Genomic DNA, 25,011 nt, shown 5'->3' on the forward strand with positions numbered 1-25,011 from the left:
CCCCCAGACTAGCTAAAAACAGCAACCTTTTTCCACAAGGGGCCTGGGCAGTGAGGTTAGGCTAAAGAAGGGGAAGCAGAAGGGACAGAAAAAAAAAAAAAAAAAAAAAAAAGTGAGATAAACCAGCCAGAAGGAGAGGGGGAAAAAGAGGATAGAGAGAACTTTAGTTACTGATGGTATCAGCAAACATTTAATAGAAGTAGTACTTAACAAATCACACAGGATCACAACAGAAACATCGAGGGTAAACCAAGTATCACTAAGGCTATGCTCCAAAAAGCCTCTCTTTTTTTCTTTTAAAAATACCCGCTAAAAGGTAAAGCCCATATCTTTAGCGAGCTTTAAATGAATTAAATGGATTTTAATTAAAATAAACACTACAAAAATGTCCTGGGGCTTTTGAAAGAGTTAGGTAAAAACTTGCTCAAATGAAACAGAGAGCTATTCCCCTCTGTTGCTAGTCATTCAAGTCACAGCCTTGATTATTTATTTTTAGGAATACCAGTCATTTTGTACTCTTCAGCGCACATTCTTGTTTCTATAGGAAAACAGGAAGCTGAAAGAACACCCCATATTATGTTACACCTCGTGATCCCAGATGGAGGGGAAGGATTTACAGAATGTTAAGGCTCAGAAAAGGTCAGGGCCTTGCCCAGGGACACAGCTGGTCAGCGACAAAGACAGTTTGAGGAGCTAGGATCTACCCTCATGCTTTTGCAGAAGGCCCACATTCCTTCCCCAAATTCCCATTGGTACCTTAGCAAGAAAAGTCAGTAATGGCTCTTTTCAACCTAAGACTTCCTCCTCCTCAGGTCACTAGAGAAAAAGAAAATTTGTACCCCAAACATCCTGAATCATCTTGCCTGAATGTCTGAAGCTGCTAAACACAAAGATACTTCTGAGAAAGACACACTTCTTCTAGGATGGCAGCAAGCAGGAAGCAGAAGGCCAGCAGAGGTGTTAAGTGGGTGCTGCTGATTGAATGAATGCTGTGTGTTCAATTCTGCAAAGGCTGGGGAAAAGCCATGACTCCAAATCAAACTGCACCTGATCAGCCCAAAAGTCAGAAGACCACCGTCCTTCATAACTAGCTGGGGAATTTAACTACCAAAAATTCCCCTTGCCATGACCACAGCTCACGGTGTAATATCATCAGGTGAGTGACTAACCCATATTACTGCAACAAGGCCCCTTTAAAAGAGAAGCATGAAACTTCCAACAACGTAAAATTGTATGCAACACATCTATGTGCATAGTGATGCAAAACCAAAACACTCAGTCAGTAGATCCCTAAATAGATTCTGACAGCCCATCATTCTTTTACACAGTCGAATATATTGAGACTTCAGAGGGAGGCCCTGCGGATAGTTCTATACCAAAAGGTCACTGTTTCTCAAAGAACAAGTCGTTTTTCAAAGTAGGACCTGTGAGCTCAATATTCCTGGGAAAAGACTCATTAGATCACTGGATTTTAAAGCTAAAAAGATGAAGTTTCATTTGACTCTCATGAAGGAATGAAGCCTAGGGGAGTTATTTACAGTCACTTAGCAAATCAGCATGGGCGCTAAGATCTGAACCCAAATGCCTCTGATGCTCAGCCCTGTGCTATTTGCCCTGCACCCCCCTCCAGTACACTGGAGGAATTAGAGGGAACTGTGGTGAATAGATACAAGATTTATTACAGGGCACTCGGTCCACAGTTACACTATTCCCTAGAAGTCTGTAATTATGTCAACCACATACTCTACAGTAGTCATGTGCAATGTGATGGTGGGAATGTTCTGTATCTGTGACGTCCAATCCAGTGGCCAGTGGACACTGGCTACATGTGTTTATTGAGCACTTAAAATGTGTCTATTGTGGGGCGCCTGGGTGGTCTAGTCGGTTGAGCATCTGACTTGGGCTCAGGTCATGATCTCACGGTTCGTGAATTCAAGCCCCACATCAGGGCTGGATGCCGTCAGCACAGAACCAGCTCTGGATCCTCTGTCCCCCTGTCTCTCTGACCCTCCTCTGCTAGTACTCTCTCTCTCTCTCTCTCTCTCTCTCTCTCTCTCTCTCTCTCTTTCTCTCTCTCTCTCTCAAAACCAAACATTAAAAAAAACCGTGGCTATTGCAAATGTGGAACTAAAATTTCAATAGCATTTAATTTTAATTCGTTTAAATTTAGATAGTACCATTTCAAAATATTCTGTGTTTTCCCCCACACAACTAATGAGAGGTTCCAAAAATTATATTTGCACAAATAGTCTGCCTCTCATGCTTGGAAAAAGCACAAAATTCCTGTTAGAGCATGTAATCTCAAGGTTTTTTTGCTCAGAAGATGTGCACACCTTATTTATCATGGTCTACCTAACCACATAGCCCAGGTGAAGAACTGAGCTTGTTCTAAGCAGCACTCACAATGATTATTCCTTCCATCTTCCCCATCTCACTCTGCTGTGATATCAACATAAGAGCTGAGAGAGTAAGTGGGTTAGCTAAATGAACCAGGAATAACTAGGCCAATGATCTGCATCTCATAGTGCTGGAGCGTGGGGAAAACTGCAAGCCAGTCCAGGTAGCTGGAACCACTCCCACCACTGCTGGCTTGTCATTCTCTCTGCCTGGGAGGAGAAGCAAAGGGTCCAAGCAAGCTGCTTTCTGCATATCTCTGCCATGCTGCCTGATTTCTGAAATTATACCAGACCTCTTCAGTCCTATATGATTTTAACAATAATGGCAGAGACTTACCTCACCAACTAAAAGCTACACAAATATCAATCTACAACAATAATAATAGCAAAATTGAACTTTTATTATGTGCCAAGCCCAATACTAAGTGCTTACATATGTTAGCTCAGTTGATGGTCACAATTACCATAAACAGTAGGAATTGTTTATTAACCCCATTTTATAGATGAAGAAAGGTTCTAGAGGATAAGTAATTTGCTCCAGATCCTATTGCTGCTAAGTGGTGAAACCAAAGTCTGGCTTAATCATTATGCAATACTTTTATATGATGCTTTCCACACAAAAGGTATTCAGTAAATGTCGGGACGCCTGCGTGGCTCAGTGGATTAAGCAACTGACTCTTGATCTCAGCTCAGGTCATGATCTCATGGTTCGTGGGATTGAGCCCTGCATCAGGCTCTGCATTGACAGCATGGAACTGGCTTGGGTTTCTCTCTCTCTCTCTCTCTCAAAATAAATAAATAAACTTTAAAGAAAAAAGGTACTCAGTAAATGTGTTTAGTTGGATGAATGAATGAATGAATGAATGAGTGGAGGAAACACTGGCAAACTCATTCATCACTTATATTAATACAGATAATAACATGTTAGCCTAAGTAAGACTTTGAGCTTTAAACAGAATTGTCATTTGGTAAAAATACCGTGACTTCTGCCTATGTAGAAGTAAAATGTGTGAAATTCATACCTATGTAAATTTAATACATCTATTGTAGGCAATCATTAATGACTATAAAGAAGCAGAAAGGCAGTCTGAATAAACAAATAATTAAAATTGTCAATGGAAATATTTTAAATGACTCTGAAATAATTTCTTAATCTTTTTCTGTTTTCATACATTAGCGGGTTTCGTAATGTATGTTTACAATTTCTACTGCATTTATCTTCAGAGACATCAGCATAAATGTACACAAAAGGGCTCACATCTACCGGCAAAGGCTACAAACGTGTCCTGGCTCCTAAACTGCTCTCTTTGTCTCCAGGCTTTTCTGCTAGTCTACACCCCTTAATCTTCCTTAGACAATGCATTCATCTTGCTGCTCAAATGCTCAAATGTTTTCAAATAATCCCTTTTCCCATCAGATATAAATTCCTCATGCCCTGCTCTTACGGCTGTCCCCCAAATTGCCTATGCTCAGGTTGGCAGGCTCCTCACTGTCTCCCACATTTCCAGGGCTCATTTTTGCCTCCCATGCCTTCATGACTGTCCTGTCTAGAATGTCCCACGCTTCTGCTACTCAAATCCTTATTATGCCTACCTCAAGTTCTGCTTCCTCATGAAACTCCTGTGACTACTTTTGGTTTTTCTTAATCAAGATGGATCTGATTTTTTTTTTTTTTTTTTTTTTTTTTTTTTATTTTTGGGACAGAGAGAGACAGAGCATGAACGGGGGAGGGGCAGAGAGAGGGAGACACAGAATCGGAAACAGGCTCCAGGCTCCGAGCCATCAGCCCAGAGCCTGACGCGGGGCTCGAACTCAAGAACCGCGAGATCGTGACCTGGCTGAAGTCGGACGCTTAACCGACTGCGCCACCCAGGCGCCCCAAGATGGATCTGATTTTAATCAGTCTGGAACCCTCACGCCCCAGATAACCCATGGTTCATTCTTGTTCTTTTTTTCAGGTTTCTGCTCAAATATCACTTTATCTCTTTGGCCTTCTCTGACCACTCTATTTAAAATGACAACACTCCCTCACCCAGGCACTCCCAAACCTCTTTTGCCTGATTTATTTTTATTTTTCTTCCTAGTATTCATCACTGTTCTCTATAGTCTATATTTATTTGCTCATTTGCTTATTGTCAGTCTCTCCCTGCCCAGAATATAAGGTCCATGAAAGCAGGGAATTTTGTTATGTTTTGTTACTGGTTTATCTCTAGAACCAAAAATATTTCCTGGCACATAAGTAGATACTCAATAAATCAATATTCCTCTTTTTATAATCCAAAGGTCATGGGTGCCTGGGTGGCTCAGTCAGTTGAGTGTCCAACTTCGGCTCTAGTCATGATGTCATGGTTCGTGTGTTTGAGCCCCACATGGGGATCACTGTTGTCACTGTGGAGCCCACTTTAGATCCTCTGTCCCTCTCTCTAACTGCCCCTACTCCACTCACACTCTCTCGCTCAAAAATAAATAAGCATTTTTTAAAAGTCTATATAATTCAAAAGTCATCATGATGAGAACAAAAGCAAGAAAATTTAACTAAATAAATCTCACAACTTGCAGCCCACTGATAAATATCTGAGGCATGCAGAGCATGACATTCATCAAGGAACTGATGGCTGCCTTAATGTTGATATTTTATTAGAGACTAAAAGCAACTTCATCTTGACAACAGCCAGATCTCCAAGGTCCTGTAGTCCCCGCTTTCAGCATACAGAAATTCCTTGGAAACTATGCTATCTATACTCCCCCCTGTTCCCTCCACAAACTTAAAAATATATAATCTGTCGCACCTCACAATTACGGGGCAGCTCTTTCTGCTCAAGGGTCCTCTCCCTGTGCTATAATAAAAACACATTTTTGGCACCAAAAATGTCTCAAGAATTCTTTCTTAACCGTTGCTCTCGGACCCAGACTTCAAATCACATCAATAGCATGTTCTGTATTATAGCACTTAGCACTTAATTATAATTTAGAAGTGTGAATTAGGGCGCCTGGGTGCCTCAGTCCATTAAGCATCAAGCCCCACTCTGGGCTCATACTCTTTCTCTGTCCCTCTCTCTGCACCTCATGGGATTCTCTCTCTCTCTGCCTCTTGCTCACTTGAGCTCTCTATCAAAAATAAATAAATAAATTTATAAATTTATTTAATAAGTGTGAATCTTTGTCTCTTTCAGTGTATTTCCAAGACAAATATAAATAATTCCTGGTATCCTCCTATATTTTCTTCTCCTTCATCAATGCATTTTTTTCATTAAACATTCACTAGATATATGTTGAGGATCTGTTATATGTCATTATATGCCACGTTCTATTCTTTTAGACAAAAATTCAGGAACTCACAGTTACACATAAATACATGAATACACATAGAGGCAAGAAACAAGACTGAAAAAAAGAATAGTAAAAGGACGACTACTAAAACTGAGAATCCAATATTAGTATGTGGGGACAGAGTGTACAGGGTGAGTGTGACAGACTGAGTGGGTAGAAAAAGGAAAAAAGAGACAGAATGGTAAGAGACGAGTAGGATGTTGCCAAAGTAATCACCAGATGCTAGTGCTTAATATAAACTGTACTTAAGCAGACATGCAAATATATTCTACATGAATTTTTTAAATTCATGTTTCAAAAGTTATCTGCTAGTAATCCTGTGGGTAAAAATTAGATTAAGACTAGCGACATCTGGTGGATATTTTGAAAGTAATCCTTGAATTTCTCTACTGTGTAAACACTACAAGCCCCCATACCTCTGGACTGACATTCATAATATGTTAGGGTTCATAACTATGATGAAATCATCTTTCTTCAGGACCTAAGATCTCATTGCAAGAGGTAGCCAGATTTCTACCAAGAAGCCTTCTATCTCTCAGCTGATGACCCTCTGCTTTCTGGAGGATGTATATATAATTTGACACCAGGATTCTTCCTTTAAAAGGTAACTTATTACTTAAAATGTTCACATTCTTTGAGGTAGGGATTCTACTTCTGGAACTCAACCCTAAGGAAAAGAAGTCTTAAATGAGGAAATCAATTCATTATTTACAATGGGTGAGGAGAACCTAAAAGTCCAACAAACAGAAAAATGGTCAAGAAAATTAGAATCATTATAATGTTTACCAAACATTTGTAGACCTACTAAAACAAATATTTTAACAATTTCATATTAACAAACATTAAGTTAAAAAAAGCAAAAGTCAAAAAGCGTGTGCATAATTTAATCTTAAATATGTAAGTAATATACATATAAAAAGGCTAGAAGAAAATTCTACATTCTAAAATATTAACATTGAGGGCTTCTGGATGGAAGCATTATTGTTTTTTTTTTAAATCATGGTTTGCAATATTTCTTAAATGCTCTATAATTGTCATAAATTATTTCTATAACAAACATTTAAATCTTTTAAACAATGCATATATTCTGATTAATTGCTATAATTTTCAATAAAATCTTCCTGATTTTATTAGTAATGAATCAAGGGAGCTAGAATTTCCACAAGAAGGGGTAGCAAGAGAAGAAAGCAAATATATGACAATTTTGTTCCAGGATCTGAGTCCTGATGGAGAAACCCCAGTTGTAGAACTGTACTAAAATTCCATTAATGTCATCACACTCCTTTCAATAGTACACCAGAAACTTACAGAGGGCTCTGTGGGCAGCAGGGAGTTACAGAGTCTCCTAACCACTTGAGTCCCCATCTTCAGAGTGCCTAGAAAAGCCGGATCAGGGCCACCTTAAAATAGGAAGAGGGAGAATGTGCAAAAATACAGAACAGGAAAAAAACATTCCAAAGATAAACCAATCTATTGGGGTCAAGCTTCTGCTCCAAATCTACCAACATATGCCATCTAGAAGTTTCAGAAATAGTACCCTGGTTAGTAAGAAATCCAGCCAAAGATACTGTAATCACAACAGGGCTATCCCAAGGGCATTTTAAAAACTACCCACTTAGGCTTAATAGTAATAAAGTAAAGAGCAATGCTTCCCTATCAGTCAAGCAAGGATGCATTTTCCCTCCTCCCTATGTTTATCAGTCAACGATCATAGGAAGGATTCTGAAGACAATCAGGACAAACACTGGGAGCTCAGCTTCTGCCATGCACTTCTATTCACCCTCAGGAATTCCGTTTTAACGTAGAAAGGCCGCATTTATATTTTAAGGCAGAAATGTTTTACGTAGTACTTTAAGTTTACAAAGTCTTATCACCTACATTGTCACATTTGACCGTCATGGTAAGTTACCGTTGGAAATAAAGTTCACGTTATTGCCCCCCAGTTAATAGTAGCAGGCTAGGGAGTTGCTCTGCCAATTAGTGATGAAGTTTTCTAGTCACTTCTTCTGAATCCACTTGCACTAGGTCTGTGCCAGAGAATAGGGTGGGAAAATGATGATACTGATGATAATGGCAGCCGATATTTGATTACATACTATGTACTGTTCCAAGTGCTTTTTAACTACAAACATTCTACGAAGTTGGTACTATTACTTAACAACTCTCTCGTGCTGTGATTCCATTCTCAGTACTGTGTCAGTCTTAAGGAATCATCCCTCTCGGGGATAAACTGAAGGGCATTGGTATTTGGGCAGGATGGCGTACAGACTGAAAGGGGATTTGCATTACTACTCGGGTCTCCAAGCTCTGAAAGTCCGAATCAGGAACGGCATCCTAAGAACCTGTAAGGCTTAGAGCTGTTCAGAACCTGAAACTTCCGCCTCCTTCTCCTCAACGCCCCCCCCCCCCACCCTCCCCCAGCCGCCTCCATCTCACGCCTCCGTGTGTCCCCATTTCTGATCTGGAAGCTCAACCAGTGGTAATTCTATTTCCCAGGCACCTCCCACCTTTTACCACCTACCTCTTAACTCATCGGTCCGTCTGGTTCAACATCTCTGTCCCCAGCCCTTCCGAGCACGGCCTCCTGCAGCTGCAGGGCCGCCGCCGCCGCGTTCCCGCTGCCATGGTGACGCGGAGGCCGGGCCCGACCTGGCCCCGCCCACCACCGGCCAGCGCGAGCCAGCCCCAGCTTACCTAGGCCCCGCCCCCTGCCTGTCCGGCCCCGCCTCCTAACGTCCCCGACCACAACCCCCGGCGGGTCTTGACCCCGCCCCCTGCCTTCCGGACCGGCCTCCTGCGGCCCGAGCCAGCCCCGCCTCCTGACTGCCAGGATCCCGCCCAGGGAGCGCCCCCCCTTCCGCAGATGAGAGCCCGCCTCCTGGGCGTGCAAACCTCATCCCAGCTCGGGTTCAGCCAAGGCCTGTGGAGTAGGGCGCGAAGGGTCTGGATTTCCCCGCCGCCCTTAGGCTAAGCGAAACCTGCTGCACTTACGTAGAGCCCGCGGACCCCCACCCCGCAACACGCACCAGGCATGTTCCTTATGCGATTTATTGATCCCAGAGACTTTGCACCTGCGAGAGCCTACGGTCCAGCCAAAGGGAGTTTCCGGGTCATGCAGTGCTGTCAGTGACTTGAAACACGTGTAACCGGTGGTCAGGGAATTGCTTCCTCCACGCCTCACCCCTGCCCTCGTTTGTCTTTTTTAGGTTCTGAGACCTTTGACCCAACCATTGAGGGAATTGCCCAAGCCAGCCCTGGGGGCTGGTATGAGAACTCAGAATGCTTTTCCAGAGCACTTCTTCTTCAGCTTTAGATTTAAGGTGTATAAAAGAGACACCATTAAATTAAGCCTAACAAAATCAACTTAAGTGCTGAGGTAACCTGTTCTTCCTTCACTTTTCTTGAAAGCAAGAGCAAAGGTAGGGGTCAAAAAAATTTTGGCATGCTCCTCCTGGTCCCTCCTTTTGTGGAACTCCATCCGCGAAAACAACTCCAAGCTCGCGGTGGCAAATTAAAGGTAGGCCTAGAGGAGAGAGCAAGAATGGGGGACTCTCACTGGGGTTCTGGAGTTAAGTTGAAAACGTGGCAGCCATCTCTGGGCCACCAGCCATTTCCCCAAAGCAGAGTCTCCCCACAGGAGTAGTGGCGAAATGACGGAAACAGGCCCTTCCTCCCCAAGGCTCACACCAGGGTGCCGTTCTTGCTGTCGTAGCGGGGCGTGGCCGGGGGGAAGCGAAGGGTTGCGTATTCTGTAGCATTTTCTGACTGAAGATGCTTCACTTCCAGAGCAGAGCGTGGCTGGGTACAGCTGTACACTTGAATGTCTGCATAATGTAAGCTGTTCTCCTTCACACTAAGGCCTCGACTCCTCTCCTGAGACGCAGGCTTCTCTAACACCTGCTCATACATACGTCCTGTTGTGTCATGGGCCTGCAAGAAATTGACAGCATTAAGGGAGGTACTTGGCTTGCTTTTGCCCCTCATCTGCAAAGCAGGGTCAGCTATACTGATGTCCCCTCGCTCTGCTCCTTTGTAGGGCAGAACCAGCAAGTTCTGGTTCAAGATGACCAGATGCATCCCAGGGTGAAAAAGCGGGAACCTCGGATCCTATATCTGAACAGCCCCCTGGAAGGGACGGGGGCCTGTCATTACCTTGGTGCCATTCTGCTGCTGCTGCTGCTGCTGCTTCAATGTCCGTCTTGCTTGGCTTTCTGAGAGGCAGAAATCCACCTTAAATCCATTATCTCTTGAGCTGCCTGAGCTTGCCCTCTTTGAATGTCTGTTAAACTATTACAGTGGGCTTCTAACTAATCCCCCTGCCTCTGGGTTCACCCCTTTCACTGCTACCATCCCCACATCCAAACTCCTTTCACACTCTGCCACTGATATCTTCCATCCTCAGTTTTCACCCACCCCTAACACAGTTCAACAAACATATGCTGAGAGCCTGTTATATGCTGGGCTCTGTGACCCATTCTGGGCATTGAAGGATGAGCAGGCTATTTTCTCTGCCTCAGGGAGCTTACTGTCTGCTGGAGGAGACAGATAATCACACAGACTATTAGAGTGCAAAGTGTGAGTGCTCAGCTACACCAAACAGTTGGTCACTTTCAATCAAGTCAGTCTCTTTCTCCTTCCTCCCTCCCCTTCTCCTTTCCTTCCTTCCTACCTTCCTTCTACATGAGATGATTGCACTGCCTGAAATACCCTTTCCTCTGCTCCTCCTCCAGCCTGAGAATTTGCTATTATTCCTTCGACATTGGTGTTTTCCCTCATCCTCCCATGGTGTGAGTATGAGTCTATTACAGCACTAGTAGACTACATTGCAGTTCTCGTTTATGTGTAAACAAGTCTCTCAGACTTGATTTTCAGCTCTTCTTGTGCTCCTCTGCCTCCTTGGGACCCAGCAGAGCACCTCATATACACTGTAAGTGTTCAGTTAATTTTTGCTGGGTGAATGAAAGAATGAACAACCAAGCTTGCCACTCTAAGATAATAGAAAGAATGAGACCCAGAATCTCAGAGCTGATCTGGGACCCAGTAACCAAAAGATTTTCTCTGGTGTACTGTCTCCCTTTATCCCTTCCAAGGGATACTCCTCCTTTTCATTCTTATGTCCTTTCCAAAAACACTGGTTCTAGTACTTTCTCTTCTCTCATTTGACCACTCCAAGCCCCCGCCCCCAAAGCCCAGTTACCCATTTTCTTTTTCCTCAGGGAAGTTGATGGGCAGCTCCTGTGAAGTGAAACACAGATCACCCACGTGTGAGAGTCCTGGCCTCTCTCTTCCCACCTTTATCATTTGTTCTGTGCCTCCTTAACATTTTGGGATGACCTTCCCTCACTTCCCTCTAACAACGATTCACCCTGAGCCAGCCAGAAAGTGTTTATCAAGGGTACCACATCTCTCCCACAAGGATGGTTCTGGAAGGTGGAGTGGTACAACTGACATAACCAAACCCAAAATACAGCCGCAGGCAATCAGGCACAACACGCCAGGGATATAGCTGGGTTGAGGGCTATTCTGGGATTGTCTAACAGGCTAATCCCAGCAGAGGGTAAGGGAAACCTGCCAAAAAATGGGATATTCCTGGATTCAGAGACCCTCTTGCTACAGCACTCAGTGTTTTATTATTTTTCTTGTTCCACAGTCTCTGCTAACATAGGGTTCCCATTCTGGGAGTCACAGAAGCTGCCACAACCAGGGTTAACTAGTTAGGACCCCTCCAAGCCCTTTTCTAACAGGCAATCTCCCTCCCTGTTTCCATGTCCTTGTCTTTAATTAACAGAGAAAGTGAGAGATATTTAACCTTTAACATCCACAGCACAGGGAGCTCTGAATTTGGTGAGTGACTCAGCTCCCCTGCCCTTGCTGCAGGACAGACCTCATTTCTGAGCCCCTGGGGTCTCTAGTGGAGCCAGGGTGTCTACGTGATTGTCAACTGTTTGATGGCCAGAGAAAAACACTTGTCTGAGGAAATAGGCTGAATAGTTTGAAGCTTACTCCGGATGCTTTTTCTTGCTAGTACATTTCCAACTCTCACCAGCGCCAACCCTATCTGTTCTGACCTCTGTCTCCCTAATGAAATTTCCTTCTTTTGCTAACTAAATAGAAAAAGAGAGAGAGAGGGAAGCTTCTAAATCATGTCCATTTTACTGCTGTGGAAAAATCAGGATTTTCCCACACTTCTGACAGAGTTTTGTGTTTTGGTGTGGCTTTTGGTTTTAATGCAGCTTGATGAGTTGAGAGCAGATAGAGTCACCATCTGAACTTTACAGGTGGTTCAGAATTAAAAAACTCTGAAACCACTTCTAGGTCTTTCTACTTCTATTTTCTGCTTCTGCCACTTCAGCTCTTCCTCTTTTTTTTTTTTTTATATTTTTGTTATTAATTAATTTATTTTTTACCTCTGCCTGGTCATAGCCTTATCTTAGCCTATAATTCTTTCCCCCTTGTTGCTACTGTTCTCCTATTTACTTCTACTTAAATGGATGAAGAGAATATAAATTTTAAAGTCACAGGTTTGGGTGACCCAATTTTAGTGAATGGAGCCTTTTCCCAAGTTGGATACTATATAATGCCTGGACACAACCTAAATGGAATATTCAGTTAGACTCACAGTTGACAGGATTTTATTTTTAGCTCAGAATTCAGGAAACTAAATGGGCACTCTCCTGTATTGGTAGTATGAAAAAAAATGACTCAATTTTCCAAGAATGCAATTGACAAGAAGTATAAGGAGGCTTAAACATAAAATGTGTATCCTCTGATGTAGCAATTCCATATCCTAAGAAATAATTAGGTGCAAATATGGATGCTCATTGTAGCATTATTTACAATTGCAAAAAATAGGAAATACCCTAAATGTCCAACATCGGGAAAGACTACATAAATGGCATCTTCTATAAATGGAACATTGTACATCCACTTAAGAAAGATGTGCAAGAGGGCGCCTGGGTGACTCAGTTGGTTAAGTGTCTATGGCTCAGGTTGTGATCTTGTGGTTTGGGGGTTTAAGCCCCTCATTGGGATTCTGTGTGTGTGTGTGTGTGTGTGTCTGCATCCCCCACCCTTCTGCTCACACTCTGTCTCCCTCTTTCTCAAAAATTTGAAAAAAAAAAAAAAAAAAAAAAAAAAAAAGAAAGATGTTGGAAGAACACCCAATAGCATGGAAAATCTTAATCGTTGTCAAGTTAGTAAAAAGATAATAATGTTTTGGGATTAAACCTATGCACATAAACATTTCAGAAGGATTGCATGGAGGTGATCTTTCTGAGTCACTGTGCAGGTTGGGGTGGGCTGAGCGGGAGCGGGAGGGGATCCTGTGCCCAGATGTTTCCAACTCTTGTTAAAAATGTTTGGGTCCCCACGAAGCCCTACTATACCCAGTTTTACCAGGATATTTGGGTAGGAATGGGGTGCATAGGCTTCATCGTTTATAAGACCAGGGTAAAAGAAGTAAAGCTTTGAAAGCTTCCAGTCCCGCACCTGCTCATGGTTATCATTAACCCACTTTAGAGTACACGTCAGGTGGAGCTTCAGTCTGGCTGTAAATCTCAGCAAACTGTTAGATGGGAACATGGAGCATTGCTGCACACTTGTGGACGTGTGGTTTCCTTTGTGGCATGAATAAATGTAACTGTGAGGTGCACCAAAAAAAGGAAGAAAGAAAGAAAGAGAAAGAAAGAAAGAAAGAAAGAAAGAAAGAAAGAAAGAAAGAAAGGAAGGAAGGAAGGAGAGGATTACATGGAAATATACTAAAATGTTTCTGTCATTTATGATTGCTATAAATATATTTAGTATATTTATGGTTGCTTCTTATTTCCTGCTCTTTGATACTTTCCAAATTTTCTGTGGTGAATGTATTACTTTTGTAATCAGAAAAAAATAATAATAATAATGATAAATTTAAAATAAAAATCTTTTTAGTTATCATACTATCAGTTTCTGTAAGTTTATTGAGATAATGAGAAACAGAGGGAAACAACATTTATCTACTTAAAATATCTACTAATATTGATCTACTTAAAATATCTACTAATATTTTAAGGGGAAAATAGTATATTTTGGTTAGAATATCGGGGGGGTAGTGTTTCTAGCCAGGCTCTAGCGCCAGACTGATGTTATCAGATTAGCTGTGTGAATTTCAGCAAGTTTTTAGCTTAATCAGGCTTTCATTTCTTATTAATAAGGATAATAACAGAACCTAAACCCCATGGATTGTCATAAGAATTACATAAAATAATTAATGTAAAATACTCAGCTAAGTGCCTGACATATAATGAGCATCAGTGAAAGCTGATTGCTATGATTACCACCATCAGAGGAAAAATTAACCAAAAATGAAGAATATGAAAACTTGGAACAAAGGAAGTGAAAGAAGTTGTTACACTCTTTTCTGTAGAAAATCTTATATGTTCCTAAATGTCCTGTGTCTGTGGGATATCTGAGAGTTTAAAAAGTGAATTTTTTCCTCCCAATCCTGATAAAATTCTGGGAAATTTATCATTGTTTCCGTCTTACAGAGAGGTCAACTAAGGCCCTAGAACTTTGGTATCTTACTCAAGGAGGGAGGGGCCAAATTTCCTATTATTGCTACATCCTCTGCATCTGTCATTATACGTGGTATATATAGGTATTCAATATAATATTTGTTTGATAAATGAATGAGTAATAAGAACTGGACTTGAATCCAATGTACAGATTCCAAATCATATGTGCTTTTCAATGTGCCTTATCTATTTTTCTAAATATAATGATGATTTTTTTTTTTTCACAAGCAAGACATCCTCAAGACTGACCCAGGCTTGGAATGTATAGCTAAGAAAACAGTGAACAGGATAAAACCAGGTCTGGGAGTTTGGAGTGGTTACAACTCTGGGAAAGAACAGTAAAAACACTATGAATAATTTACTGTGAGGCTTTCACATATCCTCTGCTCTTCAAACCTATGATCTAAACAACATAGGTCATGCTATCTATATTGTACACATGAGGAAAAAGAGAAGTTACAGGATTTGCCGAAAGTCACACGAGTGTGAAAGCTATATTCAAATATTTCATGGATATTCTCCTTCTCTCCACTTCTACCCCTTTAAACAAACATTTCTCCAAAGTTGATTTCCTTGATTTGAGAGGGCAGAATTATGTAGTGGTTAAAAGTCTGGGCTCTGAAGTCAGACAGACCTGGATTGGAATGTTGATTTATTTGCTCACTAGCCATGTGACTTGGGACAAGTCAACTTCTCTGAACCTCAGCTTCTCAGCTGTAAAAACAGGAGGAGTAAGGCCACCTCCCCTCATAGCATTGTGGGGAAGAGTAAACGAGATTGTTTGAAAAGTGCCTGGAACATAGCAAGCTCGCCAATGCTATAATTAATTATCATCATCATCTGGGGAAGAAGGGAAGGGAGAGAAAGGAAAGGAGAGGAAGAGAAGGACAGAGAGAAACCGTGCCAATTCACCATTCCCATCCTGTTCTGGCCCATTCTACCATCAGCAGGCTTGGCTGTGTTCTCTGAAAGACGTGAGCACAGAAAGAGGTAATGCTCTGGTGTTGGCACCCGGGAGGTGTGCCAGGCAGAGGGAGGTGGCTGTGGGAGGTTGATAGAGAACTAGCTGCACTCTTTCTCTTATTCTCTTGGCCTGCGTGTCCACGAACAGAGACATTACCCTCCACCCCCTGCCCCTACTCACCAGTGTCCCCCGCAGCAAAGCCGGTTTCCCATGGTGCTCTGTTGCCGCGGAGGGAGCCCAGCTGTTTTTCTACATAAAGAGGCTTGTGCATTTCCTGGTTCCTGGTTTAGCTTTCAGTAAGAGCTCCCGGGGAGTCTCTATCAGTGTCAGATTTCAACCTAGCAGGTTGGACTTTGGAAGCCACCTGCTGGAATGATTCCCAGGTGACTGTTACCAGCCAAGTGGTAGAGGAACACACGTGGGCTCCAGGTGAGAGCTATCTCACCTTCGGGATTTGGAGCTGCTTTGAAGAAGCCATAACTTTGAGCGTCAAGCTTCAGTGAAAAGAAACTTGAGATGGCAAAGGGCTCTGGGTTTCCTTAGTAAATGTTTCTCTACTACATCACACTGTCATTGAAATACATTCTCTACAATGGAGTCAAGGGTCTTACCTTGTGTTTCCCGGCACTACTCAGGTTTAGTGGAGTTTCACTTTCAAGGTAATCAGTATCAATTTCTTATTATCCCTGTCCAGAATCTGGGTTTGAATACTGGAATCTCTAGGAAATTTTAATTTAGGGAAATGGGTTCCTTTCATATCCTCCCTTGCTTTTGGAATTGATGTGAGCAGATCACTTTTTTCCACGATGGTGAAAGAGAGGAGGACTAAACTCATTACCTAATCCCCTTTCTGGTCAGAAATCACATGGTTCTATGACTGGAATGGCCTCTCAGCACATCTTGACCACTCACTTCCTCATGTTCAGTACAGAACTACAGAATCTCTGCTTCCAACTCAACTCAGACTCTCCCTCCAATGACCCAAAGTTAGAAGCATTCTGCACTCACCAGAGAGCAGGGTACAGTCGAGCAAATTCCTCCATAGAAAATGTGGGCTCTGGGAGAATTTGCGAAACCCATAAGGCTTGTCTTCAGAGCTCCCACCCCCACACTGCCCAGATGCCCTGTTATTTGTATGCCCCTTGTGGATGCTCAGGACCCACCACTCAACCCTGCACTCCACAGAGAGTACACTGGGCATTTCCTTCCTCCCCATCCTGTTTCCTTGTGAGAAAGGAGCATAATGAGAGTGACAGTTTTAGAGGATTGGGTGAAGATTACGTGAGATAATGTATACAAAGTTCTAGTCCACAGCCTGGCACATGGGAAGCTTTCAGTAAGTCCTACCTATTGTTATCACTTCTTCTCAGCTAATTGTCAGATGGCAAAGCATCTCACTTTATCATCTTGTGCTGGATCATTGCACTAGCATTTTACTTCATGGCTATGCTTCTTCCTAGCAAGCCCTTCTATGCGCCAGCATCAACAGTATTCTTTTCATCCTGATGTCTGAAGGTCTTAGCCTGGCACTCAAAGCCCTCCAACAACCTGGTCCCTTTTCAGCCACTCTCTCTAATTTAAAGGAAAAATTTTAAGGAAAACATGAAAGAGATTTTATAACCAGAAACTGCAAAGGAACCAACAGTGTATTGTGGTACCCAGAAAACCTGATCTACCTTAAGCAGTATTAATAGAAGTCTACAGTGATAAACAAGGGAATTGATTATTCCACTGAAGTCTGTATCAGTCAGTCCATGACTAGAATAATAATTTTAATCCACATGTTGAATTCCAAGTTACACTGTCAAAAGGCAATGTGTTCTAGAGAAAGTTGTCTAGGTGATAAATAGTTTGGAAAGTTCTAGGGATACCTGGCCGCCTCAGTCAGAGGAGCACGTGACTCTTGATCTCGGGGTTGTGAGTTTGAGCCCCATGTTAGGTGTAGAGATGGTTTAAATAAACAAACAAACAAACATTTTTAAAAAAATAAACTTTCTAAAAAAGTTTTGTAAGATATAGTTAAAAGAATTAGGCATGTTTACTTGGGAGAGAGAAACTTTAAGAGGATGGGATAGTTATTTTAAAATATCTGAAAGGGGCTTTCCAAGTGAAAGAAGGATTACATTGATTTTCTGGACACAACCACACCAATAAGCAGAAGTTACTGAAATGAAGATTCTGGACCAATAGAAGGAAGAATTTATTAGAATTATGTCCAAAGAGTTCTGATGAAGAACTGTGAGAAAGAACTTACAAAGTTCCCCATCACTTAAAATGCCCAGAGAGGGGTGCCTGGGTGACTCAGTTAGTTGGTTAAGTGACCGACTTCTGCTCAGTTCACAATCTCTCAGTACATGAGTTCAAGTCCCACATTGGACTCTCTGCTGTCAGTGCAGAGCCAGCTTAGGATCCTCTGCCCCGCCCCCCTTCCTCTCTGCCCCTGCCCTGCTCATGCTCTGTCTCAAAAATGAATAAAAAAAATTTTTTTTTAATGTCCGGGAAGAAGTTGACTAATGGTCATAAAAGAGTTTGAATGGTGTGGGGATTTGGACTGAATCAGAGATTTCAATTTTTTTTCTAGCTAAGGAACCCTCTCTTTTATTTTATTTTTTTGATAATTTTTTTAAATGTTTATTTATTTTTGAGACAGAGAGAAACAGAGCATGAGTCGGGGAGGGGCAGAGAGAGAGGGAGACACAGAATCCAAAGCAATCTCCAGCCTCCGAGCTGTCAGCACAGAGCCCAACGCAGTGCTTGAACTCATGAACTTTGGTATCATGACCTGAGCCGAAGTTGGATGCTCAACCAACTGAGCCACCCAGGTGTCCCAGGAAGCCTTTCTTTTAAATAAAGCTCCCGTAAAAATAACAATTACAGAATAGATCATTGTAAAGTCATTTTGGCTGAAGTCCAATTAGAATCCTTTCTAATCTCCTTTTCTTCACAACTAGATGTAAGTTTCCCCAGAGTAGACAATAAAAGAGCATAGTTTTTAAATTTTATGTTTGTAATGTACATCCTCCATAGTATGTTACCGGGGGTTGGTAAATACTCGTTGAATGAATGGATGAACAAAAGAATATATCAGTAGTTTTTTCTCTGATGCATGCTTTCATTTTTAATAGATGGTAATCTTTTAACCAAGAATTGAATTCTTTGAGTGAGGGTTCTTATCTTGGGAATTCACAGATGCCTACGAAGGGGTACATGAGTGGATCTCAAGAGCTGTGTGAACCTATTCAAATTGTAGGGCAAATGTGAGAGCACGTATATTTTTTCTGATAACAGGATCTATTGCTTTTGCTAGATTTTTCACCTGGGTCTGTAACCTAAAAAAGTTCAGAATCAACCACTTTAATGGAAGAATTTGAGGTGTCCACCACAATCTGGTAAAACATATATTTTGGGGGGCAGGGGAGCTCGTCTGGACCCTCCTCAAATCACACACATGCAATGAACTACAAGGAGGAATTGAGAAGTCAGGCACGCACGCTTTCCTGAACATAGCATATCCCTCGTATTAAGACTCTGCGTCCAAAGGAAGGTTCTCTGGCCATCACCACCACACAAGTAATCCTAGACCCCCTGTATTTAGACTCGGATTGGGTGGGTGATGCAGTGATTCCTCTCTTTAGGATGTTCCAAGACTAGAAACAAAAGGTGTCCCCTGTGCGGAGGTTGGAGAGACTTTGTGGTTTGGTGAGAGTGGCAGAGGCTCCTGTGTCTGTGCCCCGCATAGGCATACTCCATCGCTCAGAATTAGACACCATTTTCAGCGGACAGACCTTACTACAGGAAAACAGGGCTTTAGGCAACGCTCCCCAGCCTCAAACAATTTCCCCAACCCCTACCCAACACAGGCCAGACAGGCTGGAGACCCTTGTTTTTGTGTCTCTAATCACCAGCTCAGACAGTGCCCTCTGGGCTGTTTGGATGGCATATCCCTTTTCCCTCCCAGGATCACTCTCTCTTTTGTTGCATTGTGAGAAAATTATGGCTAGGAATTTGATCTGGAGCCAGTGTCAGCTTCCGGGTATGATCTCAGCATCCAAGTGTGAGCTCAGGGTGCTGTGACGTTGGGTACATCTAACTGAGGAGCTTTTTGTCTAGCTGGCTGTGACCTCCTCCCTCCCTGCCCATCCCATCGTCCAGGCCACAGAATAGGGAGAAGCACAGACAAGGCCCTGGGATTGGGGTTTATTCAGCTCCACCCAGGACTAAACAAACACTTTGACATGTCTCAAGGGACCAAACCATACATTGTGGGCCATGCACTTTTCCCTTCCCCCAAGGATGCTGCTACCTCTGGGGCGGTGGGCAGCTGCTCCTATCACGGCGGGAGGTGGAAAGGGGCTCACTGGGTGCTGGCTCCAGGGCACTCAGGGCTCCACTCTGCCTGCCTCCTCCTCTTCCTCTGGATCTGGAGGCGCAGGGAGCAGGGAGATGTAGACCTCGTTGACCTCCGTGTCCAAATGGCGGCCACCCCGAGGTGCCTCCAGGTTAAGGATGCCATCGTGGGAGAGAGCTGCGCGGACCCGCCAGGGGTCCACGTCAGCAGGCAGGACATAGGTGCGGCAGAACTCTCGGGACACGAAGCCGTGGCGGTCCAGGCGCTGGGGGTGCCTGGCAGACACCTCCAGCAGGTTGTCCACAGTCCTTACAGTCACCTCATCTGGGGTGAAGTGGCTCACATCCAGAAATGCCTGAAATTTACCCTCACTGAGCCTGAGCTCCGAGGCCCCTGCCCTGCTGCCCTCCCCAGCTGCGGTGGCCCGGGGCCGCACATAGTAGCCGTGGTAGAGGGTGGGGGTCAGGATCTCTTCTGGCAGGAGGCCTGAGGGGCAGAGAAAGAAGGCAAGAGGCAGGATGAGGGAGAATGGGGTGGGAACAAGGGTGAACTGGGGAGATCAGGAGATGAGGACCAGGGAGAGCAGGAGAGGAGTCAGGAGAAGTAGGAAAATGAGGCGGGGGTGGGGGTGGGGGTGGGAATTAGCAACTGGAAAGAGGGGACTGAGATGGGGAAGGAGACTGGGGGGTGGAGGGGGGCAAACCAAAAGGGGGCTGGGTGGACAGAAGGGGAACCAGAAGGCACAGCGAGGGGGTCAGGGACAGGCATGGGAGCCTTGCGGGCACCGCGTCTGCCCCGAGGTCAGTAGGAAGGGGACCGAGCCCTGCTTGGCTGGGGACGGAGGGGGAGTTTGGGGTGGGAGATGGCTCGCCCCAGGAGTTCAGTTAAGCCTGCAGTGGGGTGGAGGCCAGTACCATTGGGAGGTCAGCCCAGAATTTCAGGAGGTGGGGGTGGGAAGCAAGGGGGGTGGCGTCTGTGCCATACCTTCTCCGAAGCGCTGCTCGCCCAGACGGCTGGGGTTGGCGAATTCGTACTCGGTGGTGGCCGGGTGGGCATGTGGCACCGAGCGGCCTGACATGGCTGCAGAGGCGTCGGCGGCCCTGGTCCGAGGTGCAGCGACCCCTCCAGCTGCCTGGAGAGCCGGGGCTCGGTCGGGGGTGGGGGCGGGGTCTACACCACCCAAAATAGTGCCGAGCCTGGGGCGGGGGAGGGGCGGGGAACCGGGGCCCTGAGCGCCAGTGACAAGTGTGCGACCAGCCCCGCCTGGACCCCCGTGCTCTCCCCCCCGCCTCACACCGTTCAGCTGTCACAGGCTGCCCGAAGGGACAGCTGGGGGTTCTGGCTGGGCAGCCAGCTGGGGATGGGGAGGCTGGTGTGGGAGGCCCTGGAGAGGCCTCGCTGAAACCCTCAGTTTGTACATTTTCCACATTGCCTCCTCTCCTCCTCCTTCCCAGGCACCTTGCACCCTTCTTCATAAAGCTCCCCTGGTTTAAATGTTCTGTGTGCTATGGAAGGTGAGAGATGCAAGAAACTTTTCCACCTTTTCTTTGGGGTGGAGGGAAGGGTCCCCCTGCCCAGATCAATGTCAGAGTCCTTTCCTGAACCCGGGTAGACCCCGGGCACCACACAGATGCCTGGCACTGACTTGTTGGTGATCACTGCTCTCCTCTAGGGACCCACAAAGAGTTAATGTCCCTGGGGCCCAGCCTAGGAAGATTCCAGTTCCTGCCCAGGCCCAAGATAGTCGCTGGCCCAATTCCCCTGGCATGCTAGGCTGCAGAGGAGGAGGAGGGGCACAGCACCCTCCTGCTTAGGATTCCTGACTTCAACCCAACTCCAGAGAAGGGGGGGGGGGCGCCATTGGGCGTGGACGGAAAGCTAGTGAAACAAGACCAGCACAAGTCACTGGCCAGCTCAGACGTGTTTGTATTTCTCTTTTCTTAGCTCAGTGAGTACTGGGTATGTGTCACACTGCCAAATCCCCCATCACAAGTCTCCATGAACGGGCGGTGAGCTGGGATAATAAAACTCCTGACATCACCATTCCAGAAGCTTCACAAGACTGCGTATATAAGGGGCTGGCTGTTGCTGCGGCTGAAGGAGCTGACCAGCCAGCTGACCCCCTCCACTCACCTAGCCACCATGGACATCGCCATCCACCACCCCTGGATCCGCCGGCCCTTCTTTCCTTTCCACTCCCCCAGCCGCCTCTTTGACCAGTTCTTCGGGGAGCACCTGTTGGAGTCTGATCTCTTCCCAACTTCTACTTCCCTGAGCCCCTTCTACCTCCGGCCACCCTCATTCCTGCGGGCACCCAGCTGGATTGACACTGGGCTCTCAGAGGTAAGTTTCCCTCTGCCAGGACAGGAGAGTTCTTCCTGGAACCTCCTGGAAACCTATCCACCTGCTCTCCTTTTTCTCCTTGCCTACATCTGGCTACATCTAAGTGTCTTAGGCACTTGTGTGTCCACCAGGGAAGAAAGACTGGGTTACTGGTTCTTTCACCCAGTTGTCTGTTTGTATCGGGTGCTCTTCTGTATCCTACTTTACTACATTTTTTCCATGTGCTGTGAAAATCACCCTCTATCCCCTAACTTCTAAGTAGGATGCCCCTTTCTGGTTTGATTCATAAAGATCCAGGGAAAGATCTGCCTTCAGACTCCTTTGCTCACCTCTTCTAATCCCTCATACTCCTGATAAATTTTATTACTTCAAGCTTCAGATCAGGAAAACAGTCCTGCCTCATGCTGAGGGTTTCATCTCCACTGCATGGGGCTGGAGACAGCAACCACTATTTTCTTCCTTTCAATTCCTTTGTCTATGATTTCCCAGGTTTCTCAGGGCTGTGACAGGGCACTGACCTGGGCCCATACCTAAGGAGAAAAGAATATAGGCCAATTCTTGGGGCCCCTCCTCTCTTGTCCTAAGAAGGTGGGAGAATGGGGTGAACAGATAAGATTAACAGAGCTGCCACAGATAATACACTGGTTTAAAAATATTCAAGTATGAGTAAACAGGAGCTGAGTGAGCAAGGGCTTTGGAAGGACAATCAGGGCTAGGAGAACATTCCAGATTGAGTGGGTGGGAAACTTGGCAGAGGTCTGAGCAAGAAGAAGGGGCCTTTGTCTCATGGACAAATGACAAGGCCGGGCATCAGGGTCAGAGAGGCAGCAGAAACCTTGCCCAGACCCATCCTTTTGATTGGCCTGGGTGGCCTGTCTTCTTTCCTGTCCCTGTAAATAAAGTTAGGATCTGATGCCCATGTGCTATGCCTTGGGTACCACTGTGGTGACTCCCCTGAACCAGAGAGCCATGTTTATTCAAAATGGGATTTTTTTTAGTCAAAAAAAAAAAAAAAAAAAAAAGGAGGATAAAGTCTGCAGAATGATGAGACCGTACTAGTGTAATCCACATTCCTACCATCTTTTCTCCCCCTTGCTATTTCTAGATGCGTCTGGAGAAGGATAGATTCTCTGTCAACCTGGATGTGAAGCACTTCTCTCCAGAGGAACTGAAGGTCAAGGTGTTGGGAGACGTGATTGAGGTGCACGGCAAACATGAAGAGCGCCAGGTGCATAGCTTGCTTTCTCTTCTCATTCATTCAGTGAAAACTATATGCCAGACGCTGCCATCAGCCTCTGAGTCTGGCAACCTCCAGTCTTAAGCCAGAAAGGTCTGGGACAGGGACAGACCTGCTGTTGCTGTTTGGGCCAGAGAAGTGATCTTTGTTGTTCATTCTGATTTGATTGCCTTAGGTGGGATAGATGGGATGTTTACTTCCCATTTAAGCCCGTAGTTTTTGGCCGCCTTAGAATCACTAGGGGAATGAAAAAGTTCCAGTGCTTAGGCATATTACAGACCAAAATTTTTAGGGGTGGGCACCAGGCATCAACATTTTTTAAAGGGGCAAGGTGGGGGGAAGCTCCCTAGGTAATTCTAGCGTACATTCAAAGTTGAGGACCACTGATTTAGGAATAGCATTTGTTGGACATGTGGTTGCTTTACGTCACTATATGAATTGCAGGTACCCTGAAGACCCTTGACTTTGGGATGTTGTTTTCATATGCTCCTGAATCCTCTCATCTTTAGCCCATCTAAATGCTCAACAACTTGCTTTGCCTAAGTTTCAGAGCTACACTCAGCAGCTAAAACCCTGCAGCCCGTGTGGAAATCACTTAATTGAGAGCCTGTCTGCCTACATGCTGGTATAAAGATTAGAATCAGCTAGTGTTTAGCAGAATCCTAGAATATGGAACAGATTCTCATTAATTTCTGGGAGGGTTTTTAAATGTGGCAGCTGCTGACCAATTGTTGATAACTCCGATACTTGTGCATCAGACAGTAAGGTTTGAGGTCCTCAGGCTGTTTCAGTTTTGCTTATGGGATTTAACTTTGGGTCATAGTCTCCCTGGATGAAGTTTTGTTGCTCTTGTTGTTGTTTTTAGCGGCAGTCCTATTGGTCTGGAACATTCTGGGACATTCCTGAAGAGTCAGGACAATTTTTGGGCTTCCTTAGGGACTCAGATCTTCAATGATATGGATGATATTCTAGATCCTGTAGGCCCAACAAACATTGATCTAAACCTTTGGGAAATACCCATAAAAATATCCATGCCTCAATTTGGAGAGCCTTCAAGGTTTTGCCCTTTGACTTCTCAGACTCCCCTTGGTAGGAGTGACCACCTAGGCAACTTTATCTCAGCCCCAGCCAGAACAGCTGTTAAGTTTTCCTCTCTTGTTGCAAAGGCGTATGGTCACACCTAAGGGGAAGAAGGATGTCTGAGTCCTCAGCAATTGGTGCTACTTCCTGTTCTTACCTCTCTTTTTCCTCATTCCCTCATTTCCTCTCTTGGATTAGGATGAACATGGTTTCATCTCCCGGGAGTTCCACAGGAAATACCGGATCCCAGCTGATGTGGACCCTCTCGCCATTACTTCATCCCTGTCATCTGATGGGGTCCTCACTGTGAATGGACCAAGGAAGCAGGCCTCTGGCCCTGAGCGTACCATTCCCATCACTCGTGAAGAGAAGCCTGCTGTTACCGCAGCCCCCAAGAAGTAGATGCCCTTTCTCTGACTGCATTTTTTAAAACAAGAAAGTGTCCCCACCAATGAATGAAAATCTTGTGATTAGTGCTGAAGCTTATTAATGCTAAGGGCAGGCCCAAATTATTAAGCTAATAAAATACTATTCAGCAACAGATAACTGTCTTGTGTTTGAATATTCTGTGTTTTAAAAAATTAATGTGGAAATACAGCAGATCCATTTAGTCACCGCATTATGATTTAGGGGCTTCTGGGGATATTATAGTCAGAATGACTGTCTCCATTACTTACTAAGAGTGTAAATTTCACAAGTCACTTAACCTTTCTAGCCCTTAGGTATTACATTTGTAACACGTGGCACTGATTTGTAGACTG

The 25,011-nt window shown here is 44.6% G+C and overlaps 4 protein-coding genes and 1 pseudogene across 5 annotated transcripts in view; 2 read left to right on the plus strand and 3 right to left on the minus strand.

The window, feature by feature from the left end:
* Positions 1–8,644, minus strand: part of DIXDC1 (DIX domain containing 1) — a 73,624-nt gene extending 64,980 nt beyond the window's left edge. The window contains exons 1-2 of the mRNA XM_060604684.3: positions 8,248–8,644; positions 7,035–7,126 (exon numbers count right to left, since the gene is read on the minus strand). Of these exons, the coding sequence (XP_060460667.1) occupies positions 7,035–7,091 (57 nt within the window). The 5' untranslated portion in view covers positions 7,092–7,126; positions 8,248–8,644. The remainder of the gene's footprint in view (positions 1–7,034; positions 7,127–8,247) is intronic.
* Positions 8,645–8,756: 112 nt separating this feature from the next.
* On the minus strand, positions 8,757–15,707 carry CD1H11orf52 (chromosome D1 C11orf52 homolog). 2 transcript variants are annotated; one of them, XM_060604701.3, is made up of 4 exons: positions 15,423–15,618; positions 10,924–10,961; positions 9,879–9,937; positions 8,757–9,656 (listed from the first exon to the last, which is right to left on the minus strand). In XM_060604701.3, exons 1-4 carry the CDS (start codon positions 15,452–15,454, stop codon positions 9,408–9,410), a joined length of 378 nt encoding a protein of 125 aa, XP_060460684.3. In that variant the 5' UTR covers positions 15,455–15,618; the 3' UTR covers positions 8,757–9,407. The 2 variants fall into 2 exon arrangements, with proteins under 2 accessions (XP_060460684.3, XP_060460683.3); XM_060604700.3 differs by lacking the exon at positions 10,924–10,961 and having other exon boundaries at positions 15,423–15,707.
* Positions 12,869–13,355, plus strand: LOC132660859 (ATP synthase F(0) complex subunit j, mitochondrial pseudogene; annotated as a pseudogene).
* Positions 15,708–19,420: 3,713 nt separating the features above from the next.
* Positions 19,421–20,851, minus strand: HSPB2 (heat shock protein family B (small) member 2). Its single transcript, XM_060604698.3, has 2 exons — positions 20,575–20,851; positions 19,421–20,076 (listed from the first exon to the last, which is right to left on the minus strand). Exons 1-2 carry the CDS (start codon positions 20,666–20,668, stop codon positions 19,622–19,624), a joined length of 549 nt encoding a protein of 182 aa, XP_060460681.1. The 5' UTR covers positions 20,669–20,851; the 3' UTR covers positions 19,421–19,621.
* A 766-nt stretch (positions 20,852–21,617) lies between these two features.
* CRYAB (crystallin alpha B) lies at positions 21,618–24,796 on the plus strand. Its single transcript, XM_060604699.3, has 3 exons — positions 21,618–21,933; positions 23,039–23,161; positions 24,449–24,796. Exons 1-3 carry the CDS (start codon positions 21,733–21,735, stop codon positions 24,650–24,652), a joined length of 528 nt encoding a protein of 175 aa, XP_060460682.1. The 5' UTR covers positions 21,618–21,732; the 3' UTR covers positions 24,653–24,796.
* The last annotated feature ends 215 nt before the right edge of the window (positions 24,797–25,011 follow it).

This window comes from Panthera onca, chromosome D1 (assembly GCF_046562875.1).
Source record: "Panthera onca isolate mPanOnc1 chromosome D1, mPanOnc1 haplotype 2, whole genome shotgun sequence".
NCBI classification, from domain to species: Eukaryota; Metazoa; Chordata; class Mammalia; order Carnivora; family Felidae; genus Panthera; species Panthera onca.